This window comes from Thunnus thynnus, chromosome 16, assembly GCF_963924715.1.
Source record: "Thunnus thynnus chromosome 16, fThuThy2.1, whole genome shotgun sequence".
NCBI classification, from domain to species: Eukaryota; Metazoa; Chordata; class Actinopteri; order Scombriformes; family Scombridae; genus Thunnus; species Thunnus thynnus.
This window is the reverse complement of record NC_089532.1, coordinates 10,126,930-10,149,617: the sequence shown is the minus strand read 5'-3', so window position 1 is coordinate 10,149,617 and position 22,688 is coordinate 10,126,930. Positions and strand designations below refer to the sequence as shown.

Sequence of the window (22,688 nt, the reverse complement as noted above, 5' to 3'; positions counted from 1 at the left end):
GGATTAAAGCACAAAGTGACAGACAGACAGATGTTATTGTTTGATTTTGGTACAATCTGAGAGACCTTTAAGTGTTCATGAGGCCACTTAAGAGCCTACTCCACCCAAGAGCATAATGGTATTGTTTAACTTGTCATGTAATGACAGCTTTCAACCACACAGCGGCACTTGAAACCGTCCTTAAGCCCATGAATGTGGAGTGTAGAATGGAGACACCTGCAGAGAATTACTTCACATTATAAACACTTTACTGAGTGTGATGGACACACACACACTCATCTAATCATTGTGTGTGTGAGTGCGTGACTGTGTGTGTGTGTATCTGGCTCCTTTACATACGTACTGTATATATTTGTGAGAACAGTCAAACTTGACAATCACCCAATACCGCGACGGCCTAGATAACATGGCAGAGCAAATTATTGTTACACATTTCATCTGCATTGATTTATAGTCTTGTATTTCATATTAACGGGGAATGTTTTCTTAACCATATAATCATAGTATCATTAATCTTCTTTTAAAATATCATTTACTATCCACTGTACCACTGAAAACTGAGTACGTCTATGAAACCTGACACATGGTAAAGGGAGAATTGAAACTGATACCACGAAAGATTATTCTTCAGTACAAATGAGAGCCAACAGTGTGTGGGATGTTTGAAGAGGATGAGAGAGCGGCATGGGAGTAGCATGCTGATGATTTAGTGTCGGTGCATCGACCAGACTGTATAAAGTGAAGATAATCACACGGTGATAAAGCCAATTAATCACTCCTTCTCCACACTCGCACATGGTTGGACTCTCCTTGATGTAATAAAGTAAACAATGGGCTCTTTGTCAGGTGTCTTCGGTGCTCTCTGGGTGCACTGGATGGGTTGTAAAAAAATCAATCAGAAACCAATCACAGTATTGTGTGAGCTTTCATAGATGGCTGGGTAAATGTGTCGACATGCGGAGTTCTACCTAACCGGGATGCTTTTGTGAAATAACATGTGATGTGTATTCCTGTGTACTTACCTTGCACTGCCTCAGCCTGGAGCTATATCAGCACATGCATGTAGTATGCGTGTCCCTGCATGTAGCCTTACCCCTCCATTAGCTATGCAAACATGCCATGTGCTGCATGTGTGAGTGTCTGCATGTGGGTGCACACATGCATAAATGTGTATTTCTGAATAGGGAGACGGTCGGCCTTTTGCTCAGATGAGTTAATTGGGTCACATGTGTGAACAGCAGTCAAGAAGAATTTTAATCAAACTTAAGAATCCCCAATGTACATCCACCCCCTGGCAATCAATTACCATCCAGCTGAGGTTAATGGTAAAGAGTGCTGATAGCGCATTTACTCTGAGTATTAAAGAAAATACAATTGTGATGATGTCTGCATCTCACAGGTCAAAAGGTGTGCTTATAATGATCAAAAATTCACCATGTTTGAGTGGAGTATCTAGTCTGTGGAAGAGAGAAAACAGTGTTGAACCACCTCCACCTCACATATCACTCTCCCACCCTCTCTGTATTGCTTTGTCTAGTAGGTAAATAGGAGCCAGGCATTGTGAGTGATGAGTTTATTAGCTCCTGCCAGCTGTGACCAACCCTTGGGTATTATTGGCGGGGTGGCGGTGTCGGTGTGTACGGGGCGGGGGCTCTGGGCAGGGCAGGGAATGAGGAGGGGAGCAGGAGGGGTGCAGGGGTGGGATTCTGAGACGAGGGAGTACCCCATGAGAACCAGAGAAACTCCCTGGCAACCGGAGACAGGATCAACACTAAATGGGGCGCCCCCATTCATCTAGCACTGAGCAGGGACACAGAGCCAAATGACTGAGATTGAGAGGAAAGAGAGGGAGGGTGGCGGTGTGGGTGCTCCTGTGTGCAAATATCTGAATGAGTGTAAAAGCATTGGAGACTGGTCAGCAGGGGACTTCCTGCTCTGCACCTCCTCATATTAGCCTGCAGGGATATTAACATACAGCACAGCCTGCAAGTCCCTGAATGTGTCTTAACACTTTTATACCAGTGATTGACACTGTAGAGAGAGGGGAAAAACATATGAGCGCTAAATGGATGTTTAAGTTCAGTTTAACCCCCATTAAGAATTGATGACCGTGGGCGCAGGAGATGCAGTGTAGATCTCTTTCAGAAAACATCTTTTTACCACATGTACAAAAACGCACCTCAAACACAACACATACAATTACGGCCGAGACTTTGATGTTAATTGCCGCAGCGTCATCCACGGTGAGTCAGGGAGTCGCAGAGGTGTCTGTGAATCTGTGATTCTCACTGTGAATGTAGAGCTATTAAACGGTGCGTGCGCGCGTGTCCATGAGCCTCGCATCGGATCCTCCGGGGGGAATCCAAATGCACCACAGTGGTCAGACGCCTGCCACACCCTTCAAGAGTAAACAAAGGCAGGGACATCTGAGCATTCATCCCCCTGGAAAGATACAGGGTCAAGAACAATGAATCTGATGGTATTTATAGAAGCAAGGTGCGTGTTTTATAGAGAGCATCATAGGATATTTACAGTGAAATTGGCTCTTGCTTATAGATGAGAGGTTATCAGCAAAACTGCCCCCTCGCTTTTACGCACAGGGGTGCAGGCCCCGTTTACTCCACACACATACACACACACATACATTCCCAAATCTACCCCTTTGTCTTGGTCGCCTCACGGCGGTAGCCCCGAAACAGGAATTCAGCAGGGAAAGGAGGAGAGAAGTGTGTGTATGTGTGGACCAGACTGTCTCCTCCCCCCACCATAAGCGCACACACACACCACACTCTCTCCTCCCCCTGTATCCCCCCCCCCCCCCCCCCCCTCCTCCCTCCTCCTCCACACCCCCCCACGCCTTTGTGTGTGTATGTGCGCGTAGTGAAGCTGACTGCGTACCCGAAAACCGTGTGACGGATGCCTTGTATTGAAAATAAGCTTTTGGGGAATTTATTTATCCGTTATGCATTCTGGAAATAATAGGAAAACCTGCAGGTGCAAGTGAAGGGGAGGAACCGGGTGGACGCACGTGAACCTCTCACTCATCCAAAGCCAGGAAACAGAAAGGAGAGAGAGGGACGCGTTACGAGCAAGTGCCGCAAATTGGACTTTCCACCATCAGCAACCCTCCTCTCTCTCCTCTCTCTTCTCTCCCTCTCTCGCCATCCCTGCTCCTCCTCTGTAGGTTTTCCCCACTTACTCCCATCCAACCTCAGTTATTCTCCCAGTATCCTCCAGTGATCCCTGAATAGCCTTACGCCGGGGCGCTCTTCGCGTATCAGTGGGGTTTTTTGGATTTCGGGGGTGACTTAGGAGAAGCTGGAGATGGATTAAAGGGACGGTGCACCGCAAAACTGGAGCAGCACGCACGACCACGCCGGGGGGGAAGGGGGCGCCGGGACTCGGTGAATTCGCGGAGCCCCCGGGACAGAGGTGAGTGCTCACTGTGTCCGGTAGTGTAGTGGCTCTCTCAGCCGCATGCAGTCCCCCCCTCCAGCAGCCTACCGCTCCTTCTAACACGAGCTGAGAGGCGAGCGAGGAGAAATCAGCACATGGTTTTCACGTTTCCATAATTGATGATCTCATACGCAATCTGCTGATTTCTGCTTGTGGGGGAGTAAGAGTTAGAGGTATCAATAGCCTATACAATATTGTTTATCTCTCCTTTGATGTAGTTGCAAAGAAAAATGTGGATATAACATCTAATGTGATTATCTTTAAGAAAAAAAGCAATTGAAAGCAAATTGCATATTCAAAAAACAATTTGCCATCATCACCAATTTTATACAAATTATTAAAATGTATATTAAAATTAACCAGTTTAAGATTGTGATTAAACTCTATAATAAGGAGTAGAGAGGAGTTAAGTTGGTTCAACCCTCCTCCACATCACAGTGGAACATATGGCCCTTTATGTCTCTCTGGCTGTTAAGGGCCCTGCAGTAGACATGCTTTGCAGTAGCCATCACTGTAACTTTCTTTATGGATGAGTGAGTACACAGTGAATGGAAAATGGATAAACTGTATTATAACACTTTATGTTCTCCTCATTAATTCATTTTCAAGTTCATTTTTGTAAAAAAAAAAGGAGTCATAAAAACATATTTTCACTTTGCATTCAGATTTTGATGTTTAGTCGATAGCCTTAATTATATACTATACCATACTCCACTATACTATACTAACAGTGGAGTATAATATTAACTATACAGTCCAATGGGGCTGTAAATTTACATTTTTGCAGGAAATCAATGCCATATTTTTGTCTGATGTTCGGAAGTGACCTACGTATCATCAACCAAAACATTTTCTAATAGAATATAAGTGGGTGCTTTTGCATTCATTTGACCAAAATACAAAATTCCTAATGTGATGAAAAATAGGACTGTCACTTTTGCTTGAGCATGATCAATTTTTTTTTAAAAGTTGGTCTTACAGGTGAACAAACATTCATGAGTACATTCAGAGCCCCATCACAGGGTCCATTTACAGACTGGTGATTTTCCTATCAAAAGACGTGATGAGCATGATAACTGTGTTTAATGAAAATGTTTTCTGCTCCTCTGAATTCAACTCATAGCCCATTAAGTCCAAACACACAACCACTATTGTACCATACTGTGCAATGCTATAAGTAAGTAATACTATAGTGCCAAAATGATAAGTCAATAAATCTATATATCTATCTTTTTATAGTAACTATTTTGATTTTCTGTTAATTGTTTCAGTAACTTTTCAATCAAAAATGATGGCTGGTTTGCTGTTTGATTGCTGGCTCATTCAAATGTCAGGATGATGTTTTCTCTGTCACATAGGCCACAATAGTATGTTGAAAATGTTTGTGTTTTGGGCTGCTGGTTGGACAAAACAAGGCATTTGAAGACATCACCTGTGAAGGCTCTGGCAAACAGTGATGGTCATTGTCACTATTTTCTGATATTTTATAGACAAAATAATTAATTGGTGAACTGTGAGAATAATCATCAGATGAATCGGTAATGAACATACTCAGTAGTTGTCGCAGCCCTACAATAATAGCTATGAAAGTATGCTAGAATATACAGACGTGTCAATTAAAGGAAAAACCTGAGTAAATGACTGCAGAAACTTTACAAAAATTTGCAGATCCTTTTTAATATAGGGCACGAGGAGTCACTGAATGGTTTACTATAAGTACGAAACAATGTGATTCATATGCTTTGGTCCTCAACCCAGTTAAATAACTATGAGATTTTGGACTGACCTGTTAGTCAATGCTGTCCACCACCATCATCAAACCACCAAATGAGTGAATATCTTTTGGAAAAATGGTATCTGTTCCTCCAGTAGACTTCAAGAGACTTGTAGAATATATACCAAGGAGCATTGAAGCCATTCTGGATGTTGTTACTAATATACTGCAGTACACTACGGGATAAAATACCATATAGGTCTGCTAGTCTACTTTTATCTGTCTCAAACACCCCACCCCCATCCCTGTGTTGGTGGTCACACAGTCTTGTATCCTCCTCGCCGTCTGACAGACTGTTTCTGTCTACCACTGGCTATACAACTCACCTCATTCACTCACACATACACATGCGTGCACACACACCACAGATGAGATGTACACAAATTGCTTCTACTAGACACACAGTCAAACGACTTCCACGATGCTTGCACGAGCACAAGCATACTGCAGCTCCAACTACACACATTTTGCAGTCACACACACATATGACGTGCCCCAGAGGACAAATGCTGTTGTGATAGATAAACGAGCGCCTTTCTTCAGTAAAGAGGCTCATTCTATGTGTGTATGTGTGTGTGTGTGTGTGATGTGATTTGGGGTGAGGTTTAAGTGCTGACTAGAGTAGGTCACTGAGACCAAGCGGCTGTGAGAGTTAGACCCAGGACCCAGTATCTTCCTAAGCTGCTTTCAGCCACACTGGAATCCATCCATCCCTCCCAATATCCTCCCATGTCTCTGATCCTCACCCCCACGCCCCCCACCTTCCTCCCTCCCACCTCCAACCACTACCAGACATATACACATTTACACAGACACTTGAGCTACTCTTCTGCTTTTTTTTTTTTTATCATTCTTTTTCTTTATGTCTTTGATCTCCGCTTATCTTGTCCCCAGTCCTCTCCTCTCCAATACATTTCTAGCGGTCATGGAAATTAGACTGCAGAAGTCTTTGATTCTCTGTGACTTACACAGCCTCAGGGTCAGGCCCTCTTATCTTGGAGGAAAAAAGAGAAACAGAAACAGAGACAGAAAGGAGGATGAAGATAAAAAAAAAGAGGAAGAGGTAGAGAGAGGTGTAAAGAAAGAGCAGCAGATGGAGAGAGAGAAGGGAAGACGGTGAGAGGTGGAAAAATCAGAGGCAAGGATTTTTAGAGAGATACAAGAAGTGAAGAAGAGAGCTGCCAGCGAAATACGCAAAGCAAAACAAAAACTGCACAAAGGATGATAAAATGACAGAAAAGAGAGGCAGAAGATGACAGATGCAGACAGTAGTTTTCAGCAAATATGGTGGTATTTTTGGATTAGAGCTTCAGATAAGTTGATTTTGTGCTGATATCAACTGTTTCTATGCCTAAAAAAAAAAGGGAGAATGCAACAAGAAAATGGAATATACACCATCAAGGGAGGCCAAAGTTCTCCACTTAAACCCGTACTGAATACATCCTTTTAGCTGGGTCAGCAGCTCTTTGACACAGGGTGAAGAAGGCTTCAGTACGTGTTTTAGAGACTGACAGCTCAGACGCTGAGCAAAATCAGACCCTCACTTTCATCATATCGGCTAGTATGCAATTTATATTCAAAAGTGAAGATTGACCAAACCGCAGAAAACAGAGATATATCAGACTAGTCCTTGATGGTGGTAGAATAATAGTAAAAGATAGAGAACTAGAGGTAAAATGGGAAGCGAGAGAGAGATGTAAAGAGGAAAGTGTGGATAAAATGAAGGCAGATTGGTTGAATAGATGGAAGGTGATTGTGAAAGAGTGATAAGTAAAATGGGACAACGAGAAGGACAGAATTGGGTAGAGGACAGATATGAGAAGATAGAAGAACAGGCAGAGATGGGGAGAAATAGGGAGCTGTAGCAAGAGCTGTGAATATTTAACTGTGTTTAGTTTTCCATTTGGGCCCTTGGCTCCTGCTTCTCTCTGAGGCCTTCTGATGGCCTACAGGTTACTGATGGAAGTAGATGCATATATTTGTTTATGTCTGAAAGTTTGTGAGAAGGAGGGATTTATTTAGTGTATCACAAGCCCTTGGAAGTTGTAAAGCTTCCTTTTGAATTAGAGTTTAGTTCTTTTTCTGTTTGTGGAATTCACCATGATCCAACCTTCACATGTGAGTAAAACTCAGTGTGAATATTAAATGTGCATGTGCAGAGTTATAGGTCTAATTACTGACTGTTTCTGTGTGTGTGAGTGTGCAAAAACTAATGATGTGCCTCATTTCAAAGCAACACTAACACAAGGTAACATTTTTCAAATGAATGCACTAAAAGCATTTTAATGGTCCACAAAATTAAAAAAAAAAAAAATCTCTGCACACCTGAATATGTGACAGGTATGTCGGAGGAGAGTGCAACTTGAAAACAATGAGAACTCACACACATTGTCTCGTTTACTGCTGGAATATTTATTAAATCTCAAGGTTTCAGTCTGTCCTGACTTTCATCAGGTATATACGCAGCATCACAACACCTCCATATATACAGTACTATTAAAAGGTTTAGACACATTTTCTCATTCAAGTGAATGGAAAGATGTGTTAGGACTGGTACTGTATACACATAGGAGCTGTCTCAATCATCCAATCAGAGGGCTACAGAAATAAGTTTAACTCATGAGCACCTTGAACTAGCCCTAAGCATACGGTTCAGGTAGATATAATGTTTAATGTATGATAATATTGCAAGATTTTTGATAAATTTACACTTTTGTCCTGAAAGGTATAATATGTAATTATTCCACATTAAATGTCTAAAAACAACTAGACCTATGTTATTCATTTTTTTGAGTCGTGTACTTACATTATCCCAAATGTTTCCAACAATTTCAGTTCAAACCCAGAGAAATCTGTAATTTAATCAAAGTGACGGACCGCTTCATTCGGTCGCCTATCAATGGCGTCATACCTCCTGTACCAAAGAGTAAACACGCACAAGATGCATACGGCGGCGCTGTGTTTGTCCGCTACAATGGCGTCTACCGAAGAGTAACTTACACACATACAAGATAGTACATTAGCGTTGTGGTTGTTCCACAGAAACTGTTATAAATTGACTTTTATTCAGTTTTAAGCCATATTTTTATGATAAATTTAGGTCGCTTTTAAATGATATCTTTTAGCTGGGAGAAGGATTTCGTCATTGGATGTCTGGATCTTAAGTTATCAGATAAATAAACTGGGCAAACGTTAGCAGCAGCTCAGCTAACAGCCCCTCCAGGAAGTCCGGTGGCCACCAAACATCGTCGGAGAAATATTGTTGTTTTTTTTTTTAGGTAAAATAGCTTTAATTAATATTTTAATGATTTTAATCTGCGTGTATGTTTGTTTCTGGAGAGGAGGAGACCTCTGCGGATAATTCGGCTCCCGGGAGAAACCGACGGAACGTCTGGATCTTACGTTATAAGAAAAATAAACCGAACAAGTGTTAGCAGCAGCTCGGCTAACAGCCCGTACCGGACGTCCGGTGGTCGCCGTACATCGTCGGAAAAACACTGATTTTATAGGTAATACAGCTTTAATCAGTATTTTAACGATTTTAATCTGCGTGTACGTTTCTTTATGGAGAGGATGAGACCTCTGCGGATAATTCGGCACCCGGGAGAAACCGGCCGAACGTCTGGATCTAAAGTTATAAGAGAAATAAACCGAACAAGTGTAGCCCGTATCGGACTCCGGTGGTCGCCGTACATCGTCGGAGAAACACTTATTTTTTTAAGGTGAAACAGCTTTATTTGGTGTTTTTACCTGTAATCTCCGGGTCCGTTTGTTCTGGAGAGGAGGAGACTTCTGCGGGTAATTCGGCTCCCGGTAAAAACATCCCAAATGATTAACACTGGAGTGATCCTATCCTGGTGAAGCTGGTTATTTAACGACGAAGACAACAACTCCCATGATCCTTTGCTACTTCACACCGTCATCACACTCCGTCTTTTGTTATTGTTTTGATTGAGAGACCCCTAGCGGCTGAAATTACATATCGTGCGTTTAATTTAACTTTACTTTTTGATTTTTTGATAGAATGGGTTTATTATGGTTTTTGCTTACATATGTTTGATAACACTGTAAGATTTATGATATATCAGTCGCCTATTTTTGCTCTTAATTCACTTATTTCCTGCTCTTGACCTTTGGAGATTTTTGGGGTTATGTGGATGTTGCTATAATGTATTGTAATATTTATTGGCATTGTTACCCTTGTGTCATTTTGTATTTTTCTTATCTTTCCGATGCTTTTTGCTGACTAAACTGGATGGTGACATTTATGCTCGGGGTTAGTTCAAGGTGCTCATCAGTCAAATAATTTCTGTAGTCTTCTGATTGGATGATTGAGACAGTTTCTATGTGTTTATACGTATATGGAAGTGTTGTGATGCTGCCCGTATACCTGATGAAGGTCAGACAGACTGAAACTTTGTGATTTAATGAATATTTCAGCAGTAAGGGAGACAGTGTGTAGGAGTTCTTCTCATTGTTTTCAACTGTCAGCAATATAAAACCTTTCAGCTTTTGAAAACTTTTTGAACCTATCATTCATCAAATAATACGGGCCTGGCAGAAGTCTGAACATATTTTTGATGCTTTCAGAAATATTTTTCATGGAAGTGCATGAAAGTGTTCTGAAAATCCTCTCTGACATCTCTTTATAATCTGTCATCCCAACAGGCTGTGACTGGGCCCACCCCAAGATGACGTCCCCTAAAAACAAAGCCAAGAAGAAACCACCCAAAGACAGCATGACACTACTGCCATGTTTTTATTTTGTTGAGGTATGTTAGTGCTTGTGTGTGTGGTGTGATTGTTGGTAGATTGGATGGATTGATGAATCACCAATGCCTATTTAACATGACTCACTACATTTACTGAATCAATAACAGGTTGAATCACTCTTTCCGCTATAGAGTCTTACCAATATTGAGTTTTTGTGCTGGTTGCATCTGGATGCATTTGACCTCTACTGAAAGCAGTGTTTGATGTTTTTCACAAGTAAATATAATGGCGTCATCACTTTCTCCTTTGTCCTTGTGAGTGTGTATTTGAAGGTGTGTATCTATGGTGAGAGCAGAGATAAAACACTGGATAAATTACCCCTTTCTACAGGCAAATATGAAATGCTAGTCACTCTTTGCTTTGTCCTTGTGTGTACGTGTGTGTTTGTGTGTTTTGTGTGTGTGCGCACGGCTGTCTAGCTCCCCATCGTCCTGTCCTCCTTGGTGTCCCTGTACTTCCTGGAGCTGACAGATGTGCTGTCTCCGGCGATGGTGGGCTTCCGTTGCCATGACCGTGACCTCTCCATGCCCTATGTGGAGACTGGTGATGAACTCATCCCTCTGTTGATGCTGCTGAGTTTGGCCTTCGCTGGTCCTGCAGCATCTGTAAGTCCATCACACACACACACACGTGAGGATTGTTGCAGGGGATTGAGCCCCCTGCAAAATGAAGGGAAGTTAAAAGGAATGTCATGTCTCTGCAAACAGTTTGAAGGTGCGTTGAAGGATGATGTTAGGCTAGCTTAATTCAATTCATAGATGTCTTTTAGTTCAAGAGGCAAATTCTCTCAAAGGTGAGAAAATATGCTTTAAATTATATAGATATGTAAATAGACTTCTTATTTACATGCACACACTTTGACACATAGCCTACCCATAGTGGAAAATTCAAAATTAGCAAAATTTTCAGCCCTTACTCAAGAATGTGTATCCTTCTTAAAAGTAGCTGCAACTGTAGGCTACTTGATCCCATAGATAACCACAAATTGTAAGCTGGTTGTTTAGCATTCCTTAACTCCATGGACAGAGAAACAACAGGCATCAATTAGTTGGTTGTTTACAAGTCTAATATGACCATGCCATGACAATAAAGGCATTTTAATTATTTTAAAAGAGAGTGCCTTGGAGTTTTTTCTTGTTTTTTTTGCATCAATTGGTTTATCTGATTTTGGGAATCCTTTCAATTTCACTATTGAGAATTTGATTGATATTACAAGAAATTATTTCACATTAAACTGTTTCAATAGCTGTTTTTTTCATAGGTTAAGCTGTATATTTAAACTCAAGTAATTTCTGGCAAGAGCCCCACAACTAACTGAAAACACATACCTCAGTCATTATTGCCTCATAAAATTGTTTTGGAGTCATGTTCCTGGTCACTTAATAAATGAAAGATCAATATCTGCTCTCCTTTTAGCTCTGTTTTAGTCTCCACCAGCTCCTGAGAAAAACGTTAAGATCTAACATTAGCTTACGTTACATGTTAACATTAGCTAACGTTACACTCTAACATTGCCGGTTGATGCTGGGCAGGTAGGGTACAATTAGTTTATCCAGTCCTTTTTAACTGAAAGCAGATATGCCACTGTTTGAAACAGGACTAATGAGAGCAGAATATTCAGGCTGGCTACCAACAAAACAATGAGCTGCCAACAAAACATTTGGAGCTGAGTGATAATCGTCTCCAGGGTTGTCACTACAAGTGACACCTCTCACATTACATGTAGTCATTTGATACATTGCTCATATAAAAATATTGATTAATAAACCTTTACAAGAATAAAATCTTCCAGCGTTGGAGTCACTAGGATAAAATCTCATCACAGAGGATCAGGGACCTAATGTGTTTCTGGAGGTTGGGGGTTTGTTTGGGAGTGGTACACACCTACATTAGACAGGCACACTTGTATGTAGACAGATTCATAGATCACACAAATACTCAAACGTACATCTTCTCGAATACTCACAAAGCAAATTCAATCTCCCCTCAGGAATGCAGAATCAATGGACACATTGATAAATACACACCTGACATTCCAATACACACCATCAAACACGGCACCGGCCCCCCCAATCAATACACACACACTCACATACAGACGCACATACTGCTAATCCATCAGCAGCATGGAAACAAGCAGATCTCTCCAACACTCATCTATCACTCTGATTGGAAGTGATCACTATTCGATAGCACCTTACCTCCATTCTCTCTCTGCCACTCTCTCTTCTACCATAGATCACAATCACAGAAATGTATATCTAACATTAACAGTACTTTTCTATTTTTTTTGCCTTTTTTTCCTTTCTGTCCCTTTTCTCTTGTTGTCTCTTTCTATCTTTGTTCTTTTTTTTTTTTTTCTCTCAGTGACTTCCAACACAGTGTAGGCTAAATTACAGAAAAGCACACATTTTTGTCTGTTTCTTTTATTGTTTTTTTACACACTCTCATGCTCACGGTTTAACTACATCTCTCCCTCTGTCTGCAGATCATGATGGGGGAGGGTCTGATGTATTGTATGCAATCCAAGCTGAAGACTTGTCCCAAGTCGGAGAGCAGCATCAATGCTGGAGGCTGCAGTTTCAACTCCTTCCTACGCAGAACTGTGCGCTTCGTCGGTACGTCCAACTACCAATCCTTTTTGGGGTTTGGGAGTTTTAGGGGTTAAGGTCACACTCCTATCCATAGCATCTGATAGTGAGTTGGTAGGGTTCAGTGGTTTCTCGAGGAACATTTGACAGGACAGATGGCTGCTTATGGACGAAGCAATAGTTGTTGTGTAGCTGGCACCAGTGACCAGTAAGATGGTTTAATTAACCGCATGACTTGTCATACCGCATTATTTCTACATACATGATTATACTGCAAGTGACCAATAGGTCTCTAAAACAGCATTTCTATCACATGATCCAAAACAAACACCTTTTTTGTGTTATCTCTGTCAATATAATTAGATAGGCCTATGATCATGGATACAGCGGAAGATTAATGTGTCCCTAAATATATTTTACATTTGGTCTTAGGTTACCAAGACAGTTATTACAGTGAAGAACTGCTGCTGTCAGTAGTGAGTAACATAAGTCTGTTGTTTTCAGGGTGGAAGTCAGTTTGGGCTCAGACAAATTATTCCATTTACCGGCTGAGCCCCCAACTTTATTCCACTGTTTATAGTAGAGAAATAAGCTAATTACATGCATTAAATGAAGGGTGACTTAGAATGAAATAGGCATCATATCATGCTCCACGGGAAATATCTCAAGGCAGACTTTGAGCTTTGAAGTGAAAAGTGTAATTAATTCACCTTGCCAAATTTCACTGTCTGTGGAAAAGCTTCATAACGGAACAAACCGAAGGCTTGTGGTGTCACTTCACGTTTTTTGGAGCAAACTCAGCATTGTTTTCCAAACTGCAGGTGTTCATAAATGAACAGCTCAATCGGAGGATGCCACCAGGGACTTTTAGATCATTTACCAAGGTTGCCTCACCGTCTCGCTGTCTCCGTCTCTTACGTCTCTCTCCCTCAGGTGTTCACGTGTTCGGTCTCCTGGCAACAGCCCTGGTGACAGATGTCATCCAGTTAGCTACTGGTTACCACGCCCCTTTCTTCCTCACCGTCTGCCAGCCCAATTATACAGTGCCGGGAGTGTCATGTGACAACAATGCCTACGTCACACAGGACATATGCATGGGGAAAGACCTATATGCCATTATGTCAGCTAGGTAAGACACTCACATACCTACAGAGCTTAAAAACACTGACCAGAACATCTCCATTCAAAATTCAAAATCTCCATCCCTGAATGTATGAAGAAGTACAGATACACAGTGCATTCTTTACAATTAATTATCAGTTTATTTCAACCGGATCTCAGCTGTCTGCATCTCAGCCTCTCGCTTGACTTGCTAGTACAGAACCATTTACAAACATACCTTATGTTTATGGCTGCAGTTGAAGATCTTACAAATATGTGCCCTATCAGAAATGCCACTGAACATGTGTTGATAGATCGATTTACAATAGTTACACAGTATACTGCTACAAATCCTGCAGGAGTATATGCATGCTAGTTCTGAAGACTATCAAAACTTGATTGCCTTGCCTCGCTTGTAAGTCGCTTTGGATAGAAGCGTCTGCCAAATGACAAAATGTAAATCTAAAAATGCAACACTAATTTTCATATGAATAGGATTATAGGGGATTAAAATAGCTAAGGAGCGAAATTGTTGCTGCAACAGTTGGATTTTTATAAGAATGCATTATTTGCTTATTAATGATATGCTGCTTAGCCAAGTGCTTAGTGTTTATTTGTACAACAAGACTTACAATATCCTTACAAATTCTCATTGTGCCCAGCTGCAGCATCTCACACACAGGTGCCGTGACTAAGTTTGGCTTTTGATGATGCTCTTTAGCAGCACAGTGTGTAATGAACAGACATACTGTAGGTCAGACAAACGAACAAGCTCCAGCATATGGGTATATCAAACAGGCATAATAAATGGACACAGGCAGGAAAGAGTACTGATAAATACAACGGATACAGGGATAAACATACTACAAATGCACATGTTTGTACTTATACATATACTTGCAAGGTCCCCCATTTATATAACACATTCCCTAACACTAACAATCACGACCTATACCTAAACATAATCCTAACCTTAACCCTAAACCCAAGTCTTGATCCCTAAAGAGATGTACAACCTTTTCATAACTTTCCTCACTCTCAAAAGTCAGATGAGTCCTCACAAAAACAGACAATACACACAAACACACACTCACAGATTTGCCCTGAAAATGAGAGAAGGTAAACACCCTTATGTAGACACAAGGACAAGGACACCCACAAACACAAAATGAGTGCCTTAAAAAGGTTAATTAAATGAGAGATGTTATTTAGTTCTATAAACTCTTATTCAGTGGCTTTGACCTCAACTCACTCACTCTCCCCTAATGTTCCCACAAATGCCCCATAGTACTCTGATTGTTTATTAATGCTCACATCCAAGGACACACGCTCAGCTTGACAAACACACTCGGGCGGGCACATAGATTTTAATGTCAAATACAATCCCAACATCACAACTGTGACAGTTTTATTCAGGTTTATTTAAGAGGCAATAAACACACTCAGAATCACACACAGCTTTTTTTTTGTGAATCTCTTTCTCTCTCTTTTTTCTCTCTCTGCACCTCACTCTTTCACACCTAACTCTCTCTTCTCTCCCCTCAGGAAAACATTTCCATCCCAGCATGCAACGCTCTCTGGCTTCGCTGCTGTCTATATCTCCGTAAGCACTTCCTGTGTTTTACTTGCCTCCTGTCTTTGTGTCTGTGACTCAAGTATGATGTGTTCGCATCATATATGTTTGCATGGTGCATGTGCTTGTGTGGTTTATTGGGTATATCTCTCTTTTTAAGCTTATTCGGTGTATCTTTAAAATGGAAACCAGTGGAAAAAAAATGATTTGGTTATTGTGGTGGTGTTTTTGCAGTACATTCCCAATCCTTTATCCTCAACGTTGCTACTGGCAACATAAAACTAGTTCCTGTATATCAGATGATTTCTCACTAGAATGAAATCACTGTCCACATAAGTCACTACTGCATAATACTGTTCCAGATTGCCGATTATCCTCAGGCCAAAGAGCCATCTAAGTCTCACATTAAAAAAAATAACAAGAACTGTCTTTTAAAGTCAGACTCAAGGGGTCATTGTAATATCCATGTATGTATTGAGTAGCCTCTTGCCATACTGGACTGCAGTAGTGAACTGTATGGCAATGTAGCACTGTCATTCTTCCATGAGGTAACACCTTCCCACAGACACACCCGCACCCTCCTCCACCAGTGGCTATTGCAGGCTACTGGCCATATCACTGCTGCCTCACTGAGCCCAGTGTGTGCTCATTAAAGCTCACCAGACAGATTTCTGACGAGGGAAAAGACAGGAGAAGAGGAAAGCAGCTGTTTGTGTCGTGAGAGTTACAATATGTTTTCTAGTCTCTGCAAAGTTGTGCAGCAACACAAATACAATGCAACACAATTTTTTTCTTCGATGTTGGTCTTTACTTAAGAATTAAGTCATTTATTCCATCTATTTACACTTGAAAACTTTGGTGTAAAATTACAATAAAGTGAAATATTAGAATTTTGCTGAAACTCGGATCATAAGAAAGATCACATCACAAGACAGACACTTAATTCAGGAAGTGCTGAAAAATTTAAGTACATCGGAAATAACTGAAGAGTCATCCCGCTGACAGATTTTTCTCTCTTGCTTCAAGAAAAGTAGGATTTTTATGCGCAGTGCTAGATGGACAAGCTTGTTAAAATGGATATTTTTGCAAAGCCTGCTTTTCTGTCACTCAGCTGTCCTCCACTTTATGTAATCGAAACATCTTGTGCATGCTGAGAATGTGAATGCAAGTGTAAATAGATTCCCTCTCCCTTTGTCTGTCCCTCCTGCTCTCTCCCCCACTTCATTTTACTGTCAAAGAATAATCATCTTAGTGTCCCAGTTAACCTTGTATAACGCAAACAATTTTTTCTTAAAGGAAAAGTTAGACATTTTGCCAATTTGCTTTCTCGGCGAGAGTTAAGGGAGAAGATGGGTACCTTCTCATGTCTGTATGGTGAATGTGAGGCTATCCACCAGCTAGCTTAGCTTAGCTTAGCATAAACACCGGAAGCTCACTGATTAACATGTTATATCTTGGCTTGATGCAGTGACTTCGTGGAGTGAGTCTGGTACATAACCACAACTTGTCATTTTCACACATTTTTTGTACAGATTGATACAGATTTTGTACAAGTAGAGATATAACAGGTCAGTTAGTGAGCTTTAGAGATTATTTTAGGTGGATTTTATTACCTTTGGACAGGGCCAGGCTAGCTGTTTCCCTCTGCTTCTAGTCTTTATGCTAAGCTAAGTTAAGCTAACGTGTCCTGGCTGTAGGTTTATATTTATAAGGGACAGATATGAGAAATGTATTTTTTCCTCAACTAAAGCAAGAAAATGAATAAGCATATTACCCAAAATTTCAACCTTTTCCTTTAATAGCCAAATTCAAGATGTATAGGATGACAATTTCAATATTTTTCCTTCACCACTCTAAACTGTAAATTTAGTGCTGTTGAGTTGAAATTTTTTGCTGCAGTGTTTCATTATGCTTTTTAATTACCTCTCTACCCCAGGCTCTGTATGTCTGGCTGTCCATCTTTTGCTAATGTAGTTTGGCTCTCTATCCACAGATGTATTTTAATGCCAGCATCAGCAGTACAACCAAGCTGCTGAAGCCATTGCTGGTGTTTGCTTTTTGCATGGCGGCGGGCCTCGCCGGGCTGACACAGATAACTCAGCACCGCAGTCATCCCATAGACGTCTACGTGGGATACCTCATAGGAGCTGGCGTCGGAGTCTACCTGGTTAGTTAAACAAAACGCACAAGAGTGTGTATAACAAGTGTAGCAAGAGATTTGATCCCCCGATCAAATTTGTCATGCTCTATATAATCTGAAATCCGTAGACTTAATTTATTTTGCTGGTTTCCAGATAATTACTCCTTTGATAATGTAACAAGCTGAAAGACATTTAAACAAGTGAAATTATCTTGAAATGGATTTCCTATTTCAGGCTTCAGTGTGTGAAATTAGTGCCAGCATATGTTTGTATGCATTAAGGAATTTGTTTTGTCCCCAGGGAGTAGTTAGCAGTCAGCATGCAGCGTGGTGGGAATGACAGAATACACATAAATAGATTTTTTTTTTTTTTAAATAAAGTGCTATCGTTGTTTTTACTGTGACTGAATTGTGCCATTGTGTTATTCTAACACTATCACAGCATGTGCTAATAATTGCCTCTTTTTTTTTTTCATCACCTCTCCTCTCCGTGTGGCTTCCATACTTTTCTCTCCCAGCAGTTTTTTGGCAGGCTATATATAGCCTTTTCTATTACGGAAAGGAAGGGAGAGAGAATGAATAATCCGATAAGAATTCTCTGGAACAATTTCACACTTCACTTTTAAGAAAACTTGTCGTTGCCATTTTCCACGCTTCCCTCCTCCTCTCACTTTCTTTCTGTCTTGTCTTTCACTTTTTCAGATGGAGAGCATTTCCTCCTGTCATTAAAGGATGAATTCAGAGTGGGGGGAGGGGGATGTGATTCATGCTGACCTCAGATTTAACAGGGGGAAGAAGGAGGGATGCTTATTCATGCACTTGCTCCCCACTAATAGGAAATCTATTTTATCCCCTCCCAAAGATTAAAGAAAATACATTTACACGCTCTGGTCTTTATTTATACCATGCTGGGTACTTCTGTCTCCTCATTTATTTCTCCTCCCCACCTCCCTCCCTGTGTCTCTCTGTCCTCTATCAGGCGGTGTACGCAGTGGGAAACTTCAAAGCATCAGAAGAAGATGCTCCTTCTTTAACCAAACTTACCCAAGCCCAGCATAAGGACGGCTTGAGGGTGCTGAGCCAGCGGAGTCATGACTCCTTGTACAGGAAGACTCCCAGGGTGTCAGAGAGCAGGGAGGAGCTGGGGGCGGCGCTGGGATCCGGGGCCCGCAGTAAGGTGAGGAGGGAAAAGGCATCCCTGGCGTCCCTAAAACGAGCAAGTGCTGATGTGGAGCTTCTGGCAACCCGGGGTCCCATGGGCAAGGAAACCATGGTAACCTTCAGCAACACCTTGCCCCGAGTTGCAAACGGCAACAGCCCCATCTCTCCCTCAGAGGAGCCGGTTGTCACACAGCGCCACATGACCTTCCACGTGCCCTTTGATCCCCAGAGATCTCGGCAGCTAGTGTCAGAGTGGAAGCAGCGTTCGCTGGAGCTCCGCAGCCAGAGCTCACGAGACGAGGAAGAAGGCATGGACGGAACAGACGGGAGAGATGGAAAAGATGAAGGAGGAGCAGCAGGAGAAGGAGGAGACCAGGGGATGCCTTCCTCTCTTTATCCCACAGTGCAAGCCAACAAGGGCACCGCCACACCGACTGGAGCTAGGATGGTGGTGGCACCCCCACTGGTTCACATCCCTGAGGAGGCATCTCGGCCACCGCCTGTCTCTCCAAAGAGTGCCAAGACCAGAGCCAAGTGGCTGTCACTCACCGAGGGAGGAGGGCCAAAAGAGCCAGGAGCAGGGCCCATTGCAGTGTCGACTCCCCGTGTGCCCAACACGCAGCCCGCTCAGCCGCCCAGCCAGCAAAGAGTCACTCAGGTGAGGTAAAAGTAAGAAAGTGAATGTCTGCAAATCATTATACCTACATTACTTGGAGCCATAAATTTTCATACTTTAATTTCAAGTGGCATGCTGCCAGTCCTGAAAAATATAGTTTAGACGGAAGAAGAAATTAAACAGCTGCCAAATGGCGTTTGCTACTCACCTATGATTTATTTTGTTGGTAAAACCACAACAGAACAACACTGGAGGAGGCAATTTCACTGATTAGTTTCCAATATAAAATGTTCTCACAAGGGTTCAAACACTAATTATAGCTGAAGTTCAATCTTAATAAAATCTCTGTGTGGGATAATGTTTGCAGTAATAAAAGTATCTTAACTCCGGGCTCATATTGCTGCACAGCAATTTTGCGAAAACAATTTACTGATCTCTATAGTAGCTGTTTCTTGACATCGAAAGGTCGTTCTTGACGTTGAAAACTCGCTATATGAAAGCTACATTAGCACAATGTTCATTCAGTAGCTATTCTGGAGCTTTCGGTTGTATCTTCCCGAACAGATGGAGTTGCCCAGTTGTCATGGGTAGCGCTTTTGTGGATACATTCTGAGATTTTCTTCCATCCTGCAGGTCATAGCCATGTCGAAGCAGCAAGGTCATGGCATCATCTCGTCCACGAAGACATCAGAGGGTGGCTCCTCTTCTGGCGGTGGGTCCAATTGTTCTGAGTCACCCTATTACCGCATCCCTTCTGATCGAGACAGCTGCACTGGCAGCAACCCAGGGAGCATCGCCGGCAGTGGGAGCATCGTCACCATCGACGCTCATGCCCCTCACCACCCAGTGGTGCGCGTGTCAGCCAGTAATGGCAAGCCATGGGAGTGGAGGAACACCATCAGCGGTAACATGATGAGTGGCGACCCAGCGGGGGACAAACACCGTGGAGCGCTGCAGCGACAGGAAAATGTCTGTCACTACCGGGATTACCGAACACTCCCAGTGAAAACGGACTCTGTCTGCTCCTCCTCGGCCAGCGGCAGCGGCGACGGTGGACCGGAGCCTCCTCCCCCACCTCTACCCACCTCCTCCTCCCCTCTCCCTCCCCCACCTCAGCTGTCATCATCCCCTCTTCCGCCACCACCCCCTCACTCATCTTCTTCCCCATTGCCACCCCCTCCACACCCAAGCTCCTCACCGATGCCTCCTTTTCCTCACCCCGCCTCCTCTCACATGCCTCCCCCTCCTCACCCGTCCTCTCAGACATCCCCACCACCCCTCCCACCGTCCTCTCAAATGCCCCCACCTCCTCACCCATCATCTTCCCAAATGCCCCTGCCTCCTCACCCATCCTCCTCCCAAATGCCCCCACCTCCTCACCCATCCTCCTGTCAAATGCCCCCACCTCCACAGCCATCGTCTTCCCCCTTGCCTCCTCCACCACACCCCTCCACCATGCTGCCGCCTCCTCACCCGTCCTGCTCCAGCATGCTCCCCCCTCCTCCCCACCCTGACTTACTGATGGACGGCCACAGCCAGATGCTGTCCCGCTCTTCCACCTTGCCTCGTCGGCCCTCCGTCTCCGCCCGCAGCCATGCCGAGCAGGAGAATTACTACAAGGCCATGCAGAACGAGAGGATGTTATAGTAAAGGGGCAAGATGACGGACATCATTGTCATATCAATGATTGTACTTCAGAAGACTCAGCTGAAAGAGACAGTGACAGGAAGTAGGTTATGGCAGGTGAATAGAGACTTATTACTTTTGAAAAATGACAAAAAGGTTTAGAGACTCTGAATCCAGAACAGCAGCTTCAGTCAAAATGCTGGAGATGAAGAGGCAGCAGGGGTGGAGGACTATGGGGATGTCTGGCAGCTCACACACATTCAGCAAGGGGATCTGCTTTTTCCCTGCTCATACATACTGCCCACAGCGCTGGCTCAACGGCCTTGACTGAGAAAAGAACAGACAAGGGAAGAAAGGGTAATCAAAGAACGTAGGGTGACGAATTCAGAACCCTATTTCACCTCTAGGCTCAGCACACACATCCTCTGTGTTTCTCTGAGACACATTAAAAGAAGGAAAGGAAGAAGCTGCAGCTGAAAGAGAGATATCACAATGAACGGTCTGGGATTTGCTCAATCTAGTTTCCCTTGAGAGGGGGAATAAGACGGAGAAAACAAAACAACTACAGGCAATACTAGCGATTCTTAAACTAGCGCAGCTGTTTGAGGTTGCCAACCATTACACAAAGAGAATTTGTTCCTGTAACCAGCTGAAAAACTCATGTTTCAAAGCACCCACAAGCTAGGAATAAAAGAAAAATGCAGTAATGTTAAGTTCAACCACAGGTTCAAGCATATTAGCAACAACTCACAAATGCATGAGAGCATTTCCCCTCTGAATAAACAAACCAAATGGGGACTTTTATGTTTGATGCCAAGCAAATCTGTCAGTATCCACCAGAGAGAGACGGCTTAGGAAGCGTTGCTTCTTTTTGGGGTGTGAGAAGAAGTAGGAGGAGGGGGGTGGGTGGGTATAAGGAGGATCACGCACAGTTGGGCACCCCAATACAGACGTCACTGAATGGATTACTGTTGTAAACATGAGAGGCGGTGGAAAGGAAAGAGAATTGTTCCTTAAATGAAGAGGGTGGCTGGGCCGCACAGCACAACAAGCCAAGCAACCAGCCTGTCTTTGCTGTGTGTAAAACCTGCCACGGAGCCTGAAGCAGCACTAAAGAGATTAACGTTTGTTTATCAAACCATGCTAGCACACTCTTCCTTCCATAGCCCTTCTTATTTGGCCCTCTGGCAAATCACAATGGTGATGGGAATGTTAATGGAAAGCTGCCTAGGCAGTAGTGCAGCCCGCAATCACCCCCAACATGCACATTGGCTCAAGCAGGTGCTGGTCTGACACAGATAATTGCCTTGCGTTGCCACTACTCTCTGTTTATACGTGTTGGCATTTCAAAGATGTTGGTACCACTGTCTAATAATGCATTTTAACTTTGTTGGGGTTTATAAGTTGCTTCTTTATTAATCATAATTTATATATGCTTTATAGATCAGTCATAACACATTCACAAGAGCAACATTTGGTGGGTGTAAAAAAACGCTTTCATTGGTGTACGTGTATGTTTTTTTATCTAGATATTTGATTTATCAGGACAAACCCTCTAGTTTAGCTTTACCCTAGTGATATTTAAAATTCCAGATTTAGACATTTATTCATCTCCCCATACATTACACATGTCTATCACAGGGTTACCCTATACCTTATTAGAAAGTGGTACTAAGATTTTTGTTTATATTTTTACATTAAAAACTAAATAGCCAAATATGAATAAACTGACATAACAAAAATCATGAAAAAATTGTTTCATTGAGAGGTTATAAGAATGTGAGTACTAAAGCCAATGGTTGAAAGAACAATGTTGATAATCAAGTTATTTATCAAGCGAAAATGACCAATATTTGTTAGTTGCAGCTTCTCAAACA

General features: G+C 42.5%; 1 protein-coding gene across 1 annotated transcript; it reads left to right on the top strand.

Annotated features, from left to right (window-relative positions):
* The first annotated feature begins 2,872 nt into the window (after positions 1 to 2,872).
* Positions 2,873 to 22,414, top strand: plppr3a (phospholipid phosphatase related 3a). Its single transcript, XM_067614158.1, has 9 exons — positions 2,873 to 3,432; positions 9,899 to 10,002; positions 10,423 to 10,608; positions 12,492 to 12,621; positions 13,528 to 13,723; positions 15,241 to 15,298; positions 17,262 to 17,435; positions 18,388 to 19,227; positions 19,819 to 22,414. Exons 2-9 carry the CDS (start codon positions 9,922 to 9,924, stop codon positions 20,830 to 20,832), a joined length of 2,679 nt encoding a protein of 892 aa, XP_067470259.1. The 5' UTR covers positions 2,873 to 3,432; positions 9,899 to 9,921; the 3' UTR covers positions 20,833 to 22,414.
* The last annotated feature ends 274 nt before the right edge of the window (positions 22,415 to 22,688 follow it).

Bases quoted from the DNA above. Each gene is read 5' to 3' on its own strand.
- plppr3a (XM_067614158.1), top strand. From the start codon at position 9,922: ATGACGTCCCCTAAAAACAAAGCCAAGAAGAAACCACCCAAAGACAGC. The intron at 13,724-15,240 runs GTAAGACACTCA...CTCTCCCCTCAG, and splicing joins TATGCCATTATGTCAGCTAG to GAAAACATTTCCATCCCAGC. The intron at 15,299-17,261 runs GTAAGCACTTCC...CTCTATCCACAG, and splicing joins TCGCTGCTGTCTATATCTCC to ATGTATTTTAATGCCAGCAT.